The sequence below is a fragment of the Schistocerca gregaria genome, chromosome 7 (assembly GCF_023897955.1).
Source record: "Schistocerca gregaria isolate iqSchGreg1 chromosome 7, iqSchGreg1.2, whole genome shotgun sequence".
In the NCBI taxonomy this organism is placed as follows: domain Eukaryota; kingdom Metazoa; phylum Arthropoda; class Insecta; order Orthoptera; family Acrididae; genus Schistocerca; species Schistocerca gregaria.
Window position 1 is genome coordinate 399,339,166 of NC_064926.1, and position 15,822 is coordinate 399,354,987.

General features: G+C 38.6%; 1 protein-coding gene across 4 annotated transcripts in view; it reads left to right on the forward strand.

Annotated features, from left to right (window-relative positions):
• LOC126282195 (putative helicase MOV-10) overlaps positions 1–15,822 on the forward strand; it is a 294,822-nt gene that overhangs the window by 245,675 nt on the left and 33,325 nt on the right. For all 4 annotated transcript variants that reach the window (XM_049981725.1, XM_049981728.1, XM_049981726.1 and 1 more), the window contains 3 exons: positions 3,041–3,159; positions 9,389–9,512; positions 10,250–10,423. In XM_049981725.1, the coding sequence (XP_049837682.1) occupies positions 3,041–3,159; positions 9,389–9,512; positions 10,250–10,423 (417 nt within the window). The remainder of the gene's footprint in view (positions 1–3,040; positions 3,160–9,388; positions 9,513–10,249; positions 10,424–15,822) is intronic.

Genomic DNA, 15,822 nt, shown 5'->3' on the forward strand with positions numbered 1-15,822 from the left:
AAGACTGCTCTGTGCACATTCACACCCAAACAGTTACCAGTAAGTCAAAGATTATGGCAGTCTCAGAGAAATGAATACACACAAGATCCAATCACTGTAATATATCGATACATCGAAGTACCTATACATTAATAAAACCAAATGTGAATATTGTCACAAAAATATGTCTGTTACTTCACAGAAAAGTAGTACAATATTACTGGCATCGAGAACTTGGGTTGGAGTGCCGTAATGGTCACACAAACAGAGAACCATTGCAGTGGGCAGTGTGAAATGTGATGGTAAACATATCAGGCATGAATACTACAGTATAAAATTTTAAGGACAACTGTCTGTTCCATCCAAAGACGGCCATAAGTATGATTGCTGCTGTGGACTTCCTCTTAGAATCATATGGTCTGATAGTAGGGAAGAAAGAATAATCTCCCATTGCTACTAATGTCAATAGAACAGGAGCAAACTCAGTTAAACAGGATGGGAGAAGAGACTGAACATAGTTCATTTAGGGAACTATTTTTATTGTAAATTGGAGTGATCCAAGAAATGATTGCAAAATCCAAATGAAGATACCCAGTGGGTGTTTGAGTCAAACTCCTGAATACCCAATGGGTGTTCGAGTCCAACTCCTGAATATGAGTACAATACCTCAATTATTGCACCTCAATTATTGGACTGTGTAAAGAATGGGAATTTGTACAGGTGCTGATAGCCATGAAGTTGAGTGCCCCACAAACCAAGCATCAATATCATCGTTTCAAAGCACACACTCAGCAAAGTCTCACATGTCTATTTTGATATATGGGCTGTATAATTCCATCTAGTACAAGCAACAAACTTTGCTGATTTTGAGTCTGGTCTGCAAGGGTGAATTTTCATGGTTGCCAAAATGCCAGTGATTTCACATTAACAAAAATCTCTACTGTAGCTGTCTGCTGCCCTATCAGTCCCCCCATAACCATTCCCTCAAATGTTTACCATCTAGATGCTCTTCTTTTTTTCTCTTGAATAGTCTTCAGTTCTTGTTTTCGTGCATCCACTTATTTATTTATTTAGGTTCTCCCCCTTTTGTTATAGATGGCTTGTACTTTTAGTATCCTTTCTTCCTACAGGCCTTTACTGTTTGCTTGTTTTTCCCCCCATTTCATCTATATTTTGTTACTTTTATCTCATCCATGCCATTATTCTTAGTCACCTTCATTGTCTCTAATATATTGAGTGTTTTCAGCCACTTTTGATCACAATTTTCAAGTCTGTTTGTTGTTGATGTATGAGAGTTGATCTCATTTTTGCTGTATCTAGCTGTGTCTCCACTGAATGGGATTTTTTGTTAACTTTCCTGCCTAATCCATGAAAATGCATATTTAAATAAGTTCTTCTGTCTCTCTATTGCATCTTCAAAGTGAGTGCTGCACTTCTGCTTGTACAGCAGTAGCAATGGCAGTAAATGGCAGTCAGACTAAAGACTTTTCTATAGAACTAACACCTTTTGTGCAATTTTTCATGTAGATGAAAAATTACATTAACTATTTCTTGTCCTGTTGTTCTCAGTTGTGTGCAGTGTTATATTTTTGATTATTATTTTTGAACCGCCTAATCACAGCTGAATAAAACACTTTTTTCTTGCCATACATGTATATATTCGCAAGTCATTTTCAGTGGCCTGCAATATGTAATATTTGTGTTTAAACTATTTTGCTGTACATTCTAAATATTGTACATAGAGGTTATAAACAATTCTGTCACTATCTTATCTATGATATAGTGGTAGTATAAATTTCTACATAGAAATTTTGTAAATACTGGTCTACATGTGTTCTTTTTCTTGTTTACAGCAGTAATACTTCTGCTCTCTGCCATATAAAACTTGGTTTTCACAGTATTAGAAAATGAACATTGGTTTACTTGATATTATGTTTTGGATTTGTTGTCAACTGTTATTACTAACAGTTGAATGTGTCTTGTGATGTCAGTGATCTATGTCTGTGGAAAAACAAATATTCATTTCCTAATGCTGTAAGAACAAAATTGCATATGGCAGTAAACAGAAGAAGGACAGATATAAAACAGCAAAAAGAAGACATGTAGACCAGCATGAACAACATTTGTAACTAGAAATTTATACTATCACTACATCATACATATGCAGAAAGTGTCAGAACTTTCTGTAATCTCAATATGCAATAGCCAAAATGTAAAGCAAAATGGGGTAAACGCAAATATGTAAATATTCCAGGACACTGAAGATACCTAGCAAATAATAATGGCAAATTGTGTATGGCAAGATAAAATTGTTTTATGCAGTTGTGATTAGATAATTCTGAAGTGATAATTATCAACACAACATTACATCCTCATATCTTTCTTCCCTCAAAGTTGTTCTTACTTCCTGATTTTCTTAAACATCGCCTTGTCCCCATTACTTGACATATTTTCTTTATTCTTCCTTATTTTTGCCTTTTTTATTATTAGATCTGAAGATTCTTTTAAGATGATGTCACTGGAAATGCCACAACTGCTGAAGGATCTGAGAAAACTTAAAGCTGAGCCTTTATTTGTCTGAAGTTGCAAAGATGGGTCTTACATAAATAAAATGATGAACGAGAGTTTGACCTGCATGTCTTGAGCTGTTAAAGAGTTAAATGCTTTGTTAGTGAGATGACTCACTTAGTTTTATGCTTCAATTTTATTTGCCCATTTTGTCTTCTCTCTTGCCACTCTTCCTTTGCAATTATTGCTTCCTAACATTTGCTGTACGCAGTGTGCCTTTTTGTATCTATAGGTAAGTCACTTTTATTTACAGAGTGTGGTAGATTTATTTAATTTGTGTAAGCTGTGTATTTTCAGGCTTCCAAGCCATTCTTTATCTTCTGTTCATGCTTTCCTTCAGTTAAAGTGACTACTATGATCAATGTTCTCTTTCTCATTTCCTTATATTCCCAACCATTTCTGGCTGTATTTTCATTTCTGTAATGCAAGCTAGGGTGGCTGCTAAAACCATAAATTTTAATATATAACTAACTATTTTATTTGTGCATTACAGGCATGTGGCGGTGACATAACTACAAGGGCATGTAAGTGGAGTCAGCTGCCAAAAAAGGGGTTTCCAATAATTTTTCATGGTGTCAAAGGCAAAGATGAACGTCAAGCAGACTCACCAAGGTACTTCAAAGATCATTTGTTATCCAAAGCTTGTAGTATTGTGATACAGCAAGTATGTTAGTTCTTATGTCTTGCTGCATTCTACTGTCCAATTTTGAGTGACATAAAGACTGCTTAAAAGATGTGTTGATGCTTCAATGTGCATGCAGCGGCATAAATTTTAACTGTTGGTTGATATCAAAGGTGGGTAAAAAGTGAACTCATATCTACAAAATTCAGTGGAAGTAACAGAGCTATCCAGGTAGCTTAAGTTGTTAATGTATGCTGTTTTCATGGCATTTGCTTGGAAATGGATGGTGTTTAAAGAAATTTCCATCATTAGTATTTGTTGAACAAGTGGAGAAATAGTGGTATACAGTTGCTGAATGCCAAATACTGTGCCAATAATCTAATAATAAATACAATGTGTGGATGTATTGATAGTGGCCTAACTGAAGAACAGGCATGTTTCCACCCAGGCTAACCCTGCACAGGTCAGGCTCTTAACCTTACTCAGTTTATTGAAGATGGTTTTGTGAGGGGGCTTCCTACAGTAGTAGTGTTCATTGTCCTAACTGCAGCATACTGTACTGTAAATCTGATCGTGTCTAAAGTCCATCAGATGGCAAGCAATGACTTGTTGGTATAAACTCTTACGACATTGTTGGTTACTAGAAAAGTATCTGTCAAATTCCAATAAAAGAGAAGCAGGTGGAGAAACAGAAGAGTGGGTTGCAACAAGGTAGTATGTTGTTGCCACTGCTATTTTACATAGATACTAATGACCAATCTATCTGCGAAGAGACAAACACTTTTATTAACATAGATGATAGAGCAATTGCGTAGAAAGCAGAGTCTCTTAATGAAATTGAAAAAAGCTTGAGCAAAGATCTCACAACATTCACAAACTACAACGTATGTAATCGTGTAAAACCAAACCTCAGTAAAATGCAAGTGTGTCTTTTTAACCTTAACAACTGGGAGGCAGGGAAGGAGCTTAATATAAGCTGTAATAGTATGCAGTTGAACACCTGTCCCCATTCACCCTATCACTCTAGACATAATTGAAACACGTGAAGAAAACAAAAGCTAAAATACAAACATTTAATGGTATACTGATAGAACTCCGATCTGCACAAGTGGGGCACCAACACAAATATGCTCCATTCCACAGCTCTCATCTTCTGCTTTTTGGTTGCTGAGTATGTACACCCAGTTTGGGAAAGATCTCATCACACTAGAAAAATAGATGCGGTGCTAAGTGATACCTGCAGGAAGATAACTGGCTGCCTGAGACCTACTAGAGTGGACCATTTATATTCGTTATCTGGTATTGCCCCACCAAATATCAGAAGATCATTCCAGAGCTAGAAAGAAATGAACAAACAGATGATTGACCAGTTTCACCTGCTACTCAACCATTAACCCATGCCCAAAATGTTCAAGTCTGAATGAAGTTTCGTATAATCAGTACAACCAACTGAAACTTCCATAAAACTTCTGTGGCAGCAAGAATATCCAGAAGTGTTTATCACAGAGAAGTTCTACCCCAGGACTCCCACCTAGACTGATTATACTAAAAAACATTGAACTGACAACTTTGTACGGGCAAGGGGCAAACAAAACAACTTATGAAAAAGGTAGGGCTGCAAAGAAACTGACAAGTGTGAGTGTGGTGAGAAACACAAACAATGTAACACCCTCTAAAATGCCTGTTAGTAGATGCCGCCAGAGAGTGTATTCAAGAGGAGCTCCAGAATTATGCTGAGACTGTTACAGCTTACACAAAATTATAGATGAGTGAAATATGATATGATGTGCTATGATATGATGTGATATGATATGATTATGTACGTATATGATTATGTATTTCTGTATTTGACTAATATGTTTTATATAAACATACTGATTTTGCATTTTAAATTATGTACTTTTTCAGTTGCTATACATTTTATGGTGTAGTTCATACACAAATAAAAAAATCTTAGATAAATTTCAGACCGATGTAACACTGCTGATGATGAGCCATCCACTGGACAGGGTGTTAAGCTTGCTGATCCTCTTGTTGATGTTTAGCAGAAGTACGCTTTGTGCTAGCAGTAGTTAGCGTTTCCCCTTTCATTATCGTAATGACACAAACACAACTAGACAGTCTTCACCCATACAACACAGTCCACAGTTATGATTAAAGTATGTGGCACACAAACCAATGAACTGGTGTCAGCTGGGAAGCCTTGCATCAGACAGTGGAATAGTCATATAAAATTACCAGGCGGGTACCAGGTTGAGATTCATTGGGAGAGTCCTTAGAAAATGGAGTCCATCAACAAAGGAGGTGGCTTACAAAACACTCGTTCGATCTATACTTGAGTATTGCTCATCAGTGTGGGATCCGTACCAGATCAGATTGACGGAGGAGATAGAGAAGATCCAAAGAAGAGCACCACATTTCGTCACGGGGTTATTTGGTAACCGTGATAGCGTTACGGAGATGTTTAACAAACTCAAGCGGCAAACTCTGCAAGAGAGGCACTCTGCATCGCGGTGTAGCTTTCTCGCCAGGTTTCGAGAGGGTGCGTTTCTGGATGAGGTATCGAATATATTACTTCCCCCTACTTATACCTCCCGAGGAGATCACGAATGTAAAATTAGAGAGATTAGAGCGCGCACGGAGGCTTTCAGACAGTTGTTCTTTCCGCGAACCATACGAGACTGGAATAGGAAAGAGAGGTAATGAAAGTGGCACGTTGAGTGCCCTCCGCCACACACCGTTGGGTGGCTTGCGGAGTATAAATGTAGATGTAGACAAAATAAAAATAAATGAAGGTAATTGTCGAGAAACAGGTTGTGGTGAGAGAAAGATGATGCAGATGTCACAAGAGGTGAAGTAGTATTGTAATTGTTAATGTGACGTTCTATCACCAGATAGTGAGCTTAGTTTTATAGATCAGATCATTGTAGTCTCTACATAAAAAGGAACTGGTATTGCTTTACATCAATTCCCAGGCCAACCTAACAGTGACCCAATTGAAGACTGAGACTATGTGTTCCAAGACAAGAATCTTAACTGGGTTCAACAAAAAACTGAAAGTTACTAAAAGCAAATGTTACTACTTAATATACTGTAAAAATAAAAAGCAGTAGCCTTCATTGCCATGTTTACAACATTTGCAGAAACCCACAGCCATGACACATGATAAAAGCAAATATTCAAATGGCAAGTTAAAAGATTGATCAATTGTCATGATGTGAGAAATGTGAGTAATCTACTCTTCAACAAACTATCCTATCCAATAAAAAGAAAACTGGTAGTTTTGGGAATAATGTAAAGGAAATTCTAATAAAACACACTTTTTAATTCTGCTGATGAATACCTGCAGGCAAACTTGTGTTGACTTTATGATCTCAATCTCCTGCTCCCAGATTTTAAATGTTAAGAAAAATTTGTTTTAGAAATATTGAGTACTCATTACTCAACAATTCATATTCTGTCATCTAATTTTTGTATCTTGTTCTAAGTCTGAATATCCTAGTTGTCTATACCTTGTACACGTCCTCACTATAAGATGAATGGAACAATAAAAAAATAAGACTTTTATCCATTGTGGATGTGGAACACTGCGACTGTGGTGTGAAAAGGTTTTCAGAAATTACTGCAACCAGTCGCGACTGGTTGCAGTAATTTCTGAAAACCTTAATAAAAAAATACGTGATTGTAAAACAGATTGGCTGTGGATTTTTCCCGGCATTTGCTAGAAATGGTTTCAGGGATCAATAGAATATCTAAAATCAGATAGCTAGCTAGTGATTTGAAACCCATTCCTCCAGAATAAAAGCCCACTCTCTTAACAACGATTCTATCTCACCAAGTGAATCACACCAAAGAACTGGACAAAAGATCTATTTCACATAAAGCTAGATTATGATGTTACAAGAGGAGAAGGGATGTCGAATAACACTCACCAAAGAGATATATTGAGGGGAATTTGATAACAGAATCAAACAATGGTAAGTCCAAGATGGAATGCAATAATATTATGAAAAGGATAGTTGCTATTCACCATGTAGTGGAGATGCTGAGTCACAGATAGGCACAATTAAAAAAAAAAGACAGTCAGAAAGTGAGCTTCTGGCCAAGAAGGCCTTTGTTGAAAATATATATGACACAACACACACACACACACACACACACACACACACACACACACACACACTCAGGCAAGTGCAACTAACACACACATGACCACTGTCTCTGGCAGCTTAAGCCAGATAACAGCCTCGCACAGAAGTATAAGGGTGTTACTTGTGCAAACGACTTATTGAAAACAAAATCTTTGGACTTCTGTTGGGTTGTAGCATCAGGTCCAGTTTGAAAAAATTTTTCACTATGAGCAACATGTAATTTGGCATCTCCACTCTGCTTCCCTCAGACGTAAGTTACCTTTCCTTGGCTCTCGATAAGACATTTAAAAATATATATTCAAACTAGTGACCATGGAATTATCTTAGAGGGGCTGGCCAGTACTAGCCTCGGCTCAGTACAGCCGATAGATAGCCGCCTGTACTGACCTGAGATAAGTACTGGCCAGCCCCTCTATCTCTTTGTTAGTATTTGTTTCACGTCTTTATATGGGATTTTCCATTAATTATTTAGATCACCTATATGTTCTTTTATCTTTTAAGATATGTGCTCCATAGACATTCTTCTAGACCAAAAATAAATCTGTGTATTTTATTCCAGAGTCAGATATTAAGAGTGGAACAGGTAAATCCTGAGATCTTCAAAAGCTTTTAATAAAAGCATTGTTATTTTCTGTACACGGACTTGATTACTATTAATAATGAAAACTGACATTGGAACGTATATGGTAATAGCAGCAGAAGTTTTCCAGTGAACTAGGGTCTGCAAACAAACCATTTGTGAGTTAATGTGAATGTGTGATTACGAGCCCCTACTGACTTCACTGTGAAGTACTGTCCTTGTTAGTGCAAATATAATTGAAATTAAACTCTATGACTAACAAGTTCCCATCAAATTGAGCTCAAATTTCATCCATGGCCTCCCTTACTTTGCACAATGTTAGGCAATCTTTTACATGCAAGATGTGGAACAGGTACAATTTGGTGCTGGTTTAAGACAACATCTAAAATGCCAGTATGGTCCAAACATGGAGAGATGGTTTGTGCCTCGACCTTCAAGGTTACATGATTTCAATCCATCAGATTTTTCTGTTCTTAGTCATCTGTAAAGTGAAGTGTGTCATGCTCCTGATGGTATGGTTGAAGAGTTGGAGCAGCAAATTTTACAGTTTTGTCAACATTTATGAGATGATCTAGAGGTATCTGAATCAAATTTGAGGATGACATGTTTGACAAGTACGATGGACAGCAATTTGTACAAGTAATGCGCTGCAGTAGTATTGTAGATTTGGTTAAGGTAGGTCACACTTGCAGTTTGAGCGCAGTTAGATGTGGAATAGTAGAACAGTCTCCTTTTCAACTACATCTTTACTAACTAGGACAATATTTCATACTGAAGTCATTGGTGCCTCATACCACTTATTCGAAATTAAATCACAACTGGCTCATTTGTGGCCCCATGTTCACAGGACCGTTTGCTTCCACAAGTATTATCTTATACTTTCTGCCATGTCAGTTTTAGCTACTATTTAGCATACACTCTGTACACAAATTTAGCATTTGAGCCCTTCTGGTGGTCCTCTCAGCTTGGATTTGGCCATTTGTACCACTTCGGCCTTGAAGCGGTACTGTGCAGTATTGTAATATAGGAGAGTTGATAGCTCTCTCTCTCTCTCTCTCTCTCTCTCTCTCTCTCTCTTTCTCTTTCTCTCTCACACACACGTTCTGTTTTGATAGATGAGTTGCAGAACTGATTTTTGCGGCCCATTTGTTCTTCTATACGGGGGGTTTTTTCATTCCTAATGCCTCTGTATACATTCGTCAGGACTTTCCAGGATCATTTTAATATTTATTTTGCATCTCAATAGTAAGTTTTTATAAACATTAAAGCCATCAGAATCTTAAACAGAAGTTAGTATTAATAAGGCTCAAGTGTATACTTCAGATCACAACAGCTTCTGATACACAGTTTTGATTTCAAGGACCATTTGTATCTTATTTAATTTTTTTTAAATGTGCTTCTGTTAAGGTATTTTTAAAGTAAATTATTATAGTTAGCCATATTTGGATACAAAACTAACATTCTCTTATGCTGCATTTCATTTTGCAGTTATTTTAATCGACAAGAGATTGATGTTGCTATAAAGTATGTGGCAGCTCTCTTAGAAGAACGCCTGAGTGGGTATAAAGTGGAGGAGAAAGATATAGGTATCATAACACCATACAGATTGCAGGTAAATCTATATTTTCACCCACTGTCATGTTTGCTTCTTCTGTATGTTACATAAAAAATTTCATTGTGTATTTTTCTTTCTTGTTTGTTTCCTTACTCATTGTCACCTAATCATATAGAATATATTCATTGTAGTGCATGTAATTTAAATATGACAAATATGGACATTCTATAGAATAATCAAGAACATCTGCACAACAGAATTATCACTTAGCTTGTTTAAGCTAATAGTTGATTGTAGTGAATTGTTGAACATCTTCCCCAGGCACCGCAAAAGTCACATGTTTCATGTTGAATAACTACATCTGATTTAAATAATATGCACATTGCTTTATTAAATTCTCAGCAAATACCATATGTATTTTTGTTCTTCATTACACATATCTCTGAATCGCAACTTCATCTTCCAAATGGCTTCTACCCAATTTACTGCACTGCTCTTACAGCTCAAAAGGCATGTGACCATCAAATATGGCATGAGATCCATAAATATAATAAACAGTTACATATTGACTTTAACATAGTTGACTTGCAAAAGTATTTGCACGCACACACACACACACACACACACACACACACACACACACACACACACGCGCGCACACACAAAAGAATGTATTAGTGTAAGGAGTGGCCTCAAAGCAAGTAAAGATATTCCAGAGTGACACATTCCATGTTTTGTTACTTATTTTTATAGCCATCTTTTTAAGAATACTTACATAAAATTGTGTATTCCAGGTGCAGAAATTTCGTCAGGTGCTAAAGAAAAAGTGGTCTGATATAACAGTTGGATCAGTTGAGGAATTTCAAGGACAGGAGAGGCTTATTATTATTATATCTACTGTACGTTCAAGGACAGAACTGCTAAATGATGACTATAAGCATCATCTTGGGTTCCTGAAAAATCCAAAGGTCTGTAACAGTGTATTTTTTATAATCAGGATATTCACTATCTCTCTTTGTATTCTGTTTCATGCGTCATTCTTTGTTTACATGCATACTCTGCAAGCCACCGTGTGGTGCATGGCAGAGGGTATATCTTACCACTACTAGTCATTTCTTTTCCTTTTCACTCACAAATAGAGTGAGGGAAAAACAACTGTCTATATGCCTCCGCACAAGCTGTAATTTCTCTTATCTGCATGGTCCTTATGCGAAATGTACATTGGCAGCAGCAGAATCACTCTGGAGTCAGCTTCAAAAACTAGTTCTCTAAACTTTCTCAGTACTGTTCCAAGAATAGCATGTAACTTTCTCTCCAGGGATTCTATTTGAGTTCACAATCCCAAACATTCAAGCAGTACTCAAGAATGGCAACACAAGTGTTCTATGCACAGTGACCTTTACAGATGAACCACACTTTCCAAAAAAATTTCCAGGAAACTAAAGTTGATCATTTTCCTTTCCTACTACTATCCCTATTTTCTCAGTCAATTTCATATTGCTTTGCAACATTACACTTAGATACTTAATGAATGTGACTGTCTCAGGGAGTACACTAATAATGCTGTCATCGAACATTACAGAATTGTTTTCCCTACTCATCCGCATTAACTCATGTTTTCTACATTTAGAGCAAGCTGCTCTTCCTCACACCACGCAGAAATTCTATTTAATTTATGCTGTATCCGCGTACACTCCGCAACGACACCGTCCCATACACCACCCGTGTCGTCAGCAAACAGCTGTAAATTACTGCTTATCCTGTCTGTCAGATCATTTATGTATCAGAGAATTATTTGTGTCAGAAGCATTTAAAATGTATAAAATAATGTACAATTATTTACACTTTTGCCGCCCAGAAGTTAGCGATTTCTATTGCATTTGGCGTTGCATGTAGCAAGTCTTCTGTTGTGCATGTTGCTGGACATTGGGCACACTGGAGCGGATGGAAGGTCGTCTGTGTTGCTCCACATTCAGAGTGGCGGCTTCTCTAGGAAACACCATTTAATCAGCATGCTCTTACATTTCGTGACACCCGAGTGTAGCCTGTTGAGGAATTTCCATGTACTCCAATCCTCAGTGTAGCCGGACACTAGTCTTTTGCTTTGTGTAATCCATCCCACAGTACTGGTAAGCCTTGCTCACCATAGTTTGATTCAGCATTGCTGTGGTGCCCCAACTAGAGCCTCAGTAGATCTGAGGAAGCTCTTTCTGGATTTTAGTCGTGGATTTGTTGGTTGATAACCGTATAGGGGATGAGCTTCAGAAGTTTCTAATTTTTTCTTCTCACTTTTTGCTGCTACCTCTCTGTGGATGTCGAGGGGTGCAATTCCCGCTAGGCTTTACAGTTTATCCAGAGGAGTAGGCTTCAGGCACCTGGTGCTGATATGACAAGTATAATTAAGAGTGACATCTAATGTTTTGGCATGGCAAGAATTAACCACGCTCGGGTTGCGTATTCTCCGGCAGAGTAACACAATGCAAGGAAAGAGGTTCTCACATTGTTGGCATGTGCTCCCCAAGTTTTGCCTGTTAGCTTTCTGATGATATTGTTCCTGGCTGCCACTTTTTGCTTGGTATTTAGGCAGGGCCTCATAAGTAGAGAAGCACTCTTATGAAGAGAAGCACTTATGTAGAGAATAAGAGAGGTCCTATCACACTCTTATGGGGCACTGCTGCCGATACCCTCATCTCTGATGAACACTCAGCATCCAGAACAATGTACTGGATTCTGTTATTTAAGAAGTCTTCAAGCCACTCCCATCTAGAAAGACATTCCATATGCTCAGACTACATTAACAATCTGCAGTGGGACACCTTGTCAAATGCTTTCCGGAAATCCAGTAAAATAGAATTACAGTAAGCTTTGCAGCTATTTTCAGGAATTGTAATTTATTATTCAATTTCTGTGACACGGTATTGATTGTTTGTCATTCCATAAATGAGATTCACATTGAAGCATTTCTTGCTCATCAAAATCCAAAATCCAGGCATCCTCCTGAATTACACAACATAATTTTAATGCTTAGCACTTTTAAAAGACAGGTCACAACTTAAGATTTAATTTGTGTATGACTATCATCAAACAAAGGATTGTGAACTGTGCCCTCCTAACATAATGTATTTTACCCCACAAGTAGCAATATAAATGCAATAAAACAGAGCCCACTTGTTTAAGTATTCAAGCTATCTTTAAAGTGTTCAGAAATGTTACCCTACATTTTGTGATTGCACGAGTTCCACAAAACTCCTGATGAAAGCTAATAGTATTGGACAAATCTCTTTTGAGTGTTGACATACAATATTTTGGTACTGAATGTGAGGTGGAAGAATAAATCAAGGATATCTCTATCTACACGCACACCCTGCAGACCACTTTGGAGTGCGTGGTAGATGGCACTTCTCATTCTTTCACATTTTCCTTGCTGATTGATGCATAGGATACTAAGATACATTCCTAAAGTCCTCACTTAATAATCATACTTGAAACTTTGTAAGAAGGATTTTTTGGGATAACTGGCTTCTATCAAAAAATTCATGCCAGTTGAGTTTTTTCAGCATTTCTGTGACAGTCTTCTGTGGGGCAAACAAACATGTTAACATTCATGCTGCCCTGTTTTGAATATTCCTTGTTGGTCCTACGGTGGTGTGCAAAACTAAAGGATGAAAGCAGCTTCCGTATGATGTAACACTGCAAAGTAACATAACTCTATTAAATGAAGACCGCATGTAAAAAGAACTGCAACAGTAAGATACAGAAGGTAACAAACTAATACACAATAAGACAAAGTGATATGAACAGAAACAACACTTTTATTCAAAGACTACAATTTCACTAAAGTCATCACAATTCTTGATGGTTCCCCGGACATTACAGATCATGGGACATGATTCTTAATATGGTGTGTGATTATCACTGATGGCAGTGAATGCTCTGCAACACGCACCCATCTGGGCCACAAGGTTGGTAAGAAATTCTTGAGGTAGAGTGCTCTGTTCCTCCATCTGCATGGTTGACAACTGCTGGATGGTCGTTGGTATTTGTGGATGTGCTGCAGTACATCTCCCCAAAGCATCTTACGGTTGGTCGATGGAGGTTAAATTGAGAGAATGGTCAGTCCATTCAGAATACCCTCTCATTTCAAGAGCTTTTCCACCACCATTGTTTAGTGCAGTCATGCGTTGTCAGGGCTGAATGCACCCATGAGAAGAAGCTCATGGAAAAAGAGTACAGTGCCGCAATAATGTTGACCAGTGAGCGTACATCTCCATACCACTTGCCATATGAGAGTTTGTCCATCATTGTCTAACAAGATTGTTTTTGTGGACCACGTGTTTTGGGGTGGTGAGGATTAATGATGCACTGGCTTATTGACCTCCAAATCTTTGAACATGATACACTTACTGGTCCACATTATTCTGACACTATACTCCTTCCCAATATACCTGTATGTCTTTTCAGGAGTGCATTCATTTTGATGGATGAAAACACATGACCGCATCAAACAGCATGGGTGGAAGAGCTCGCTGAATGAAACGATATTTGGTGATGGACTGGCTTGCTCATTCCCGTGGCCAAACCCGTTAGTCATCTTCCGTGGTGATTACAGACCCTATTAAGAACGATGTCCCACTGTTTGTAATGACCAGAGGACAATCACGAATCACTGTGACTTCATTGTAATTATTTTCTTTGAAAATATATATATATATATATATATATATATATATATATATATATATATATATATATATATATATATATATATATAAAGATTCCAAGACTTACCAAGCGGGAAAGCGCCGGCAAACAGGCACATGAACAAAACACACACACAGAATTACGAGCTTTCGCAACTGGCAGTTGCTTCGTCAGGAAAGAGGGAAGGAGAGGGAAAAATGAAAGGATGTGGGTTTTAAGGGAGAGGGTAAGGAGTCATTCCAATCCTGGGAGCGGAAAGACTTCCCTTAGGGGAAAAAAAGGACAGGTGTACACTCGCGCACACACACACACACACACACGTATCCATCCGCACATACACAGACACAAGCAGACATATTTAAAGGCAAAGAGTAAGGGCAGAGATGTCAGTCGAGGCGGAAGTACAGAGGCAAAGAAGTTGTTGAAAGACAGGTGAGGTATGAGCGGCGGCAACTTGAAATTAGCGGAGGTTGAGGCCTGGCGGATATCGAGAAGAGAGGATATACTGAAGGGCGAGTTCCCATCTCCGGAGTTCGGATAGGTTGGTGTTGGTGGGAAGTATCCAGATAACTCGGACGGTGTAACACTGTGCCAAGATGTGCTGGCCGTGCATCAAGGCATGTTTAGCCACAGGGTGATCCTCATTACCAACAAACACTGTCTGCCTGTGTCCATTCATGCGAATGGACAGTTTGTTGCTGGTCATTCCCACATAGAAAGCATCACAGTGCAGGCAGGTCAGTTGGTAAATCACGTGGGTGCTTTCACATGTGGCTGTCCCTTTGATCGTGTACACCTTCCGGGTTACAGGACTGGAGTAGGTGGTGGTGGGAGGGTGCATAGGACAGGTTTTACACCGGGGGCGATTGCAAGGGTAGGAGAGAGAGGGTAGGGGAGGTGGTTTGGGGATTTCATAGGGATGAACCAAGAGGTTACGAAGGTTAGGTGGACGGCGGAAAGACACTCTTGGTGGAGTGGGGAGGATTTCATGAAGGATGGATCTCATTTCGGGGCAGGATTTTAGGAAGTCATATCCCTGCTGGAGAGCCACATTCAAGGTCTGATCCAGTCCCGGGAAGTATTCTGTTACAAGTGGGGCACTTTTGGGGTTCTTCTGTGAGAGGTTCTGGGTTTGAGGGGATGAGGAAGTGGCTCTGGTTATCTGCTTCTGTACCAGGTTGGGAGGGTAGTTGCGGGATGCGAAAGCTGTTTTCAGGTTGTTGGTGTAATGGTCGAGGGATTCAGGACTGGAGCAGATTCGTTTGCCACGAAGGCCTAGGCTGTAGGGAGAAGGCCTAGGCTGTAGGGAGATCCCTAGACAATTCCTTATTATATTGCAAAGGTAATCTCCATACTTGAAAAAAACATACATTTTTGTAGAATAACGCTGTCCTTGGCAATAACCAGTTTTCTAAAAATATAGTTCTATGAGTTCTTCATATAGGATAATTTCATGGTTAACAATTTACAAATTTCAGTCACAACAATGATGTAGTTGACAGATGCTTGAGTACATTACCCAGCACCTATGATCTCTTGTAAGTCAACTGGAACAGCAAGGCTGCAGCCATACAGGGGTGTGGGAATGGATCCACCCATATCTTTCAGTTTCCTCCCTAGATTTCTCATCGAACGCTCAAACAGATAGGTTACTTCCTGTCTAGCA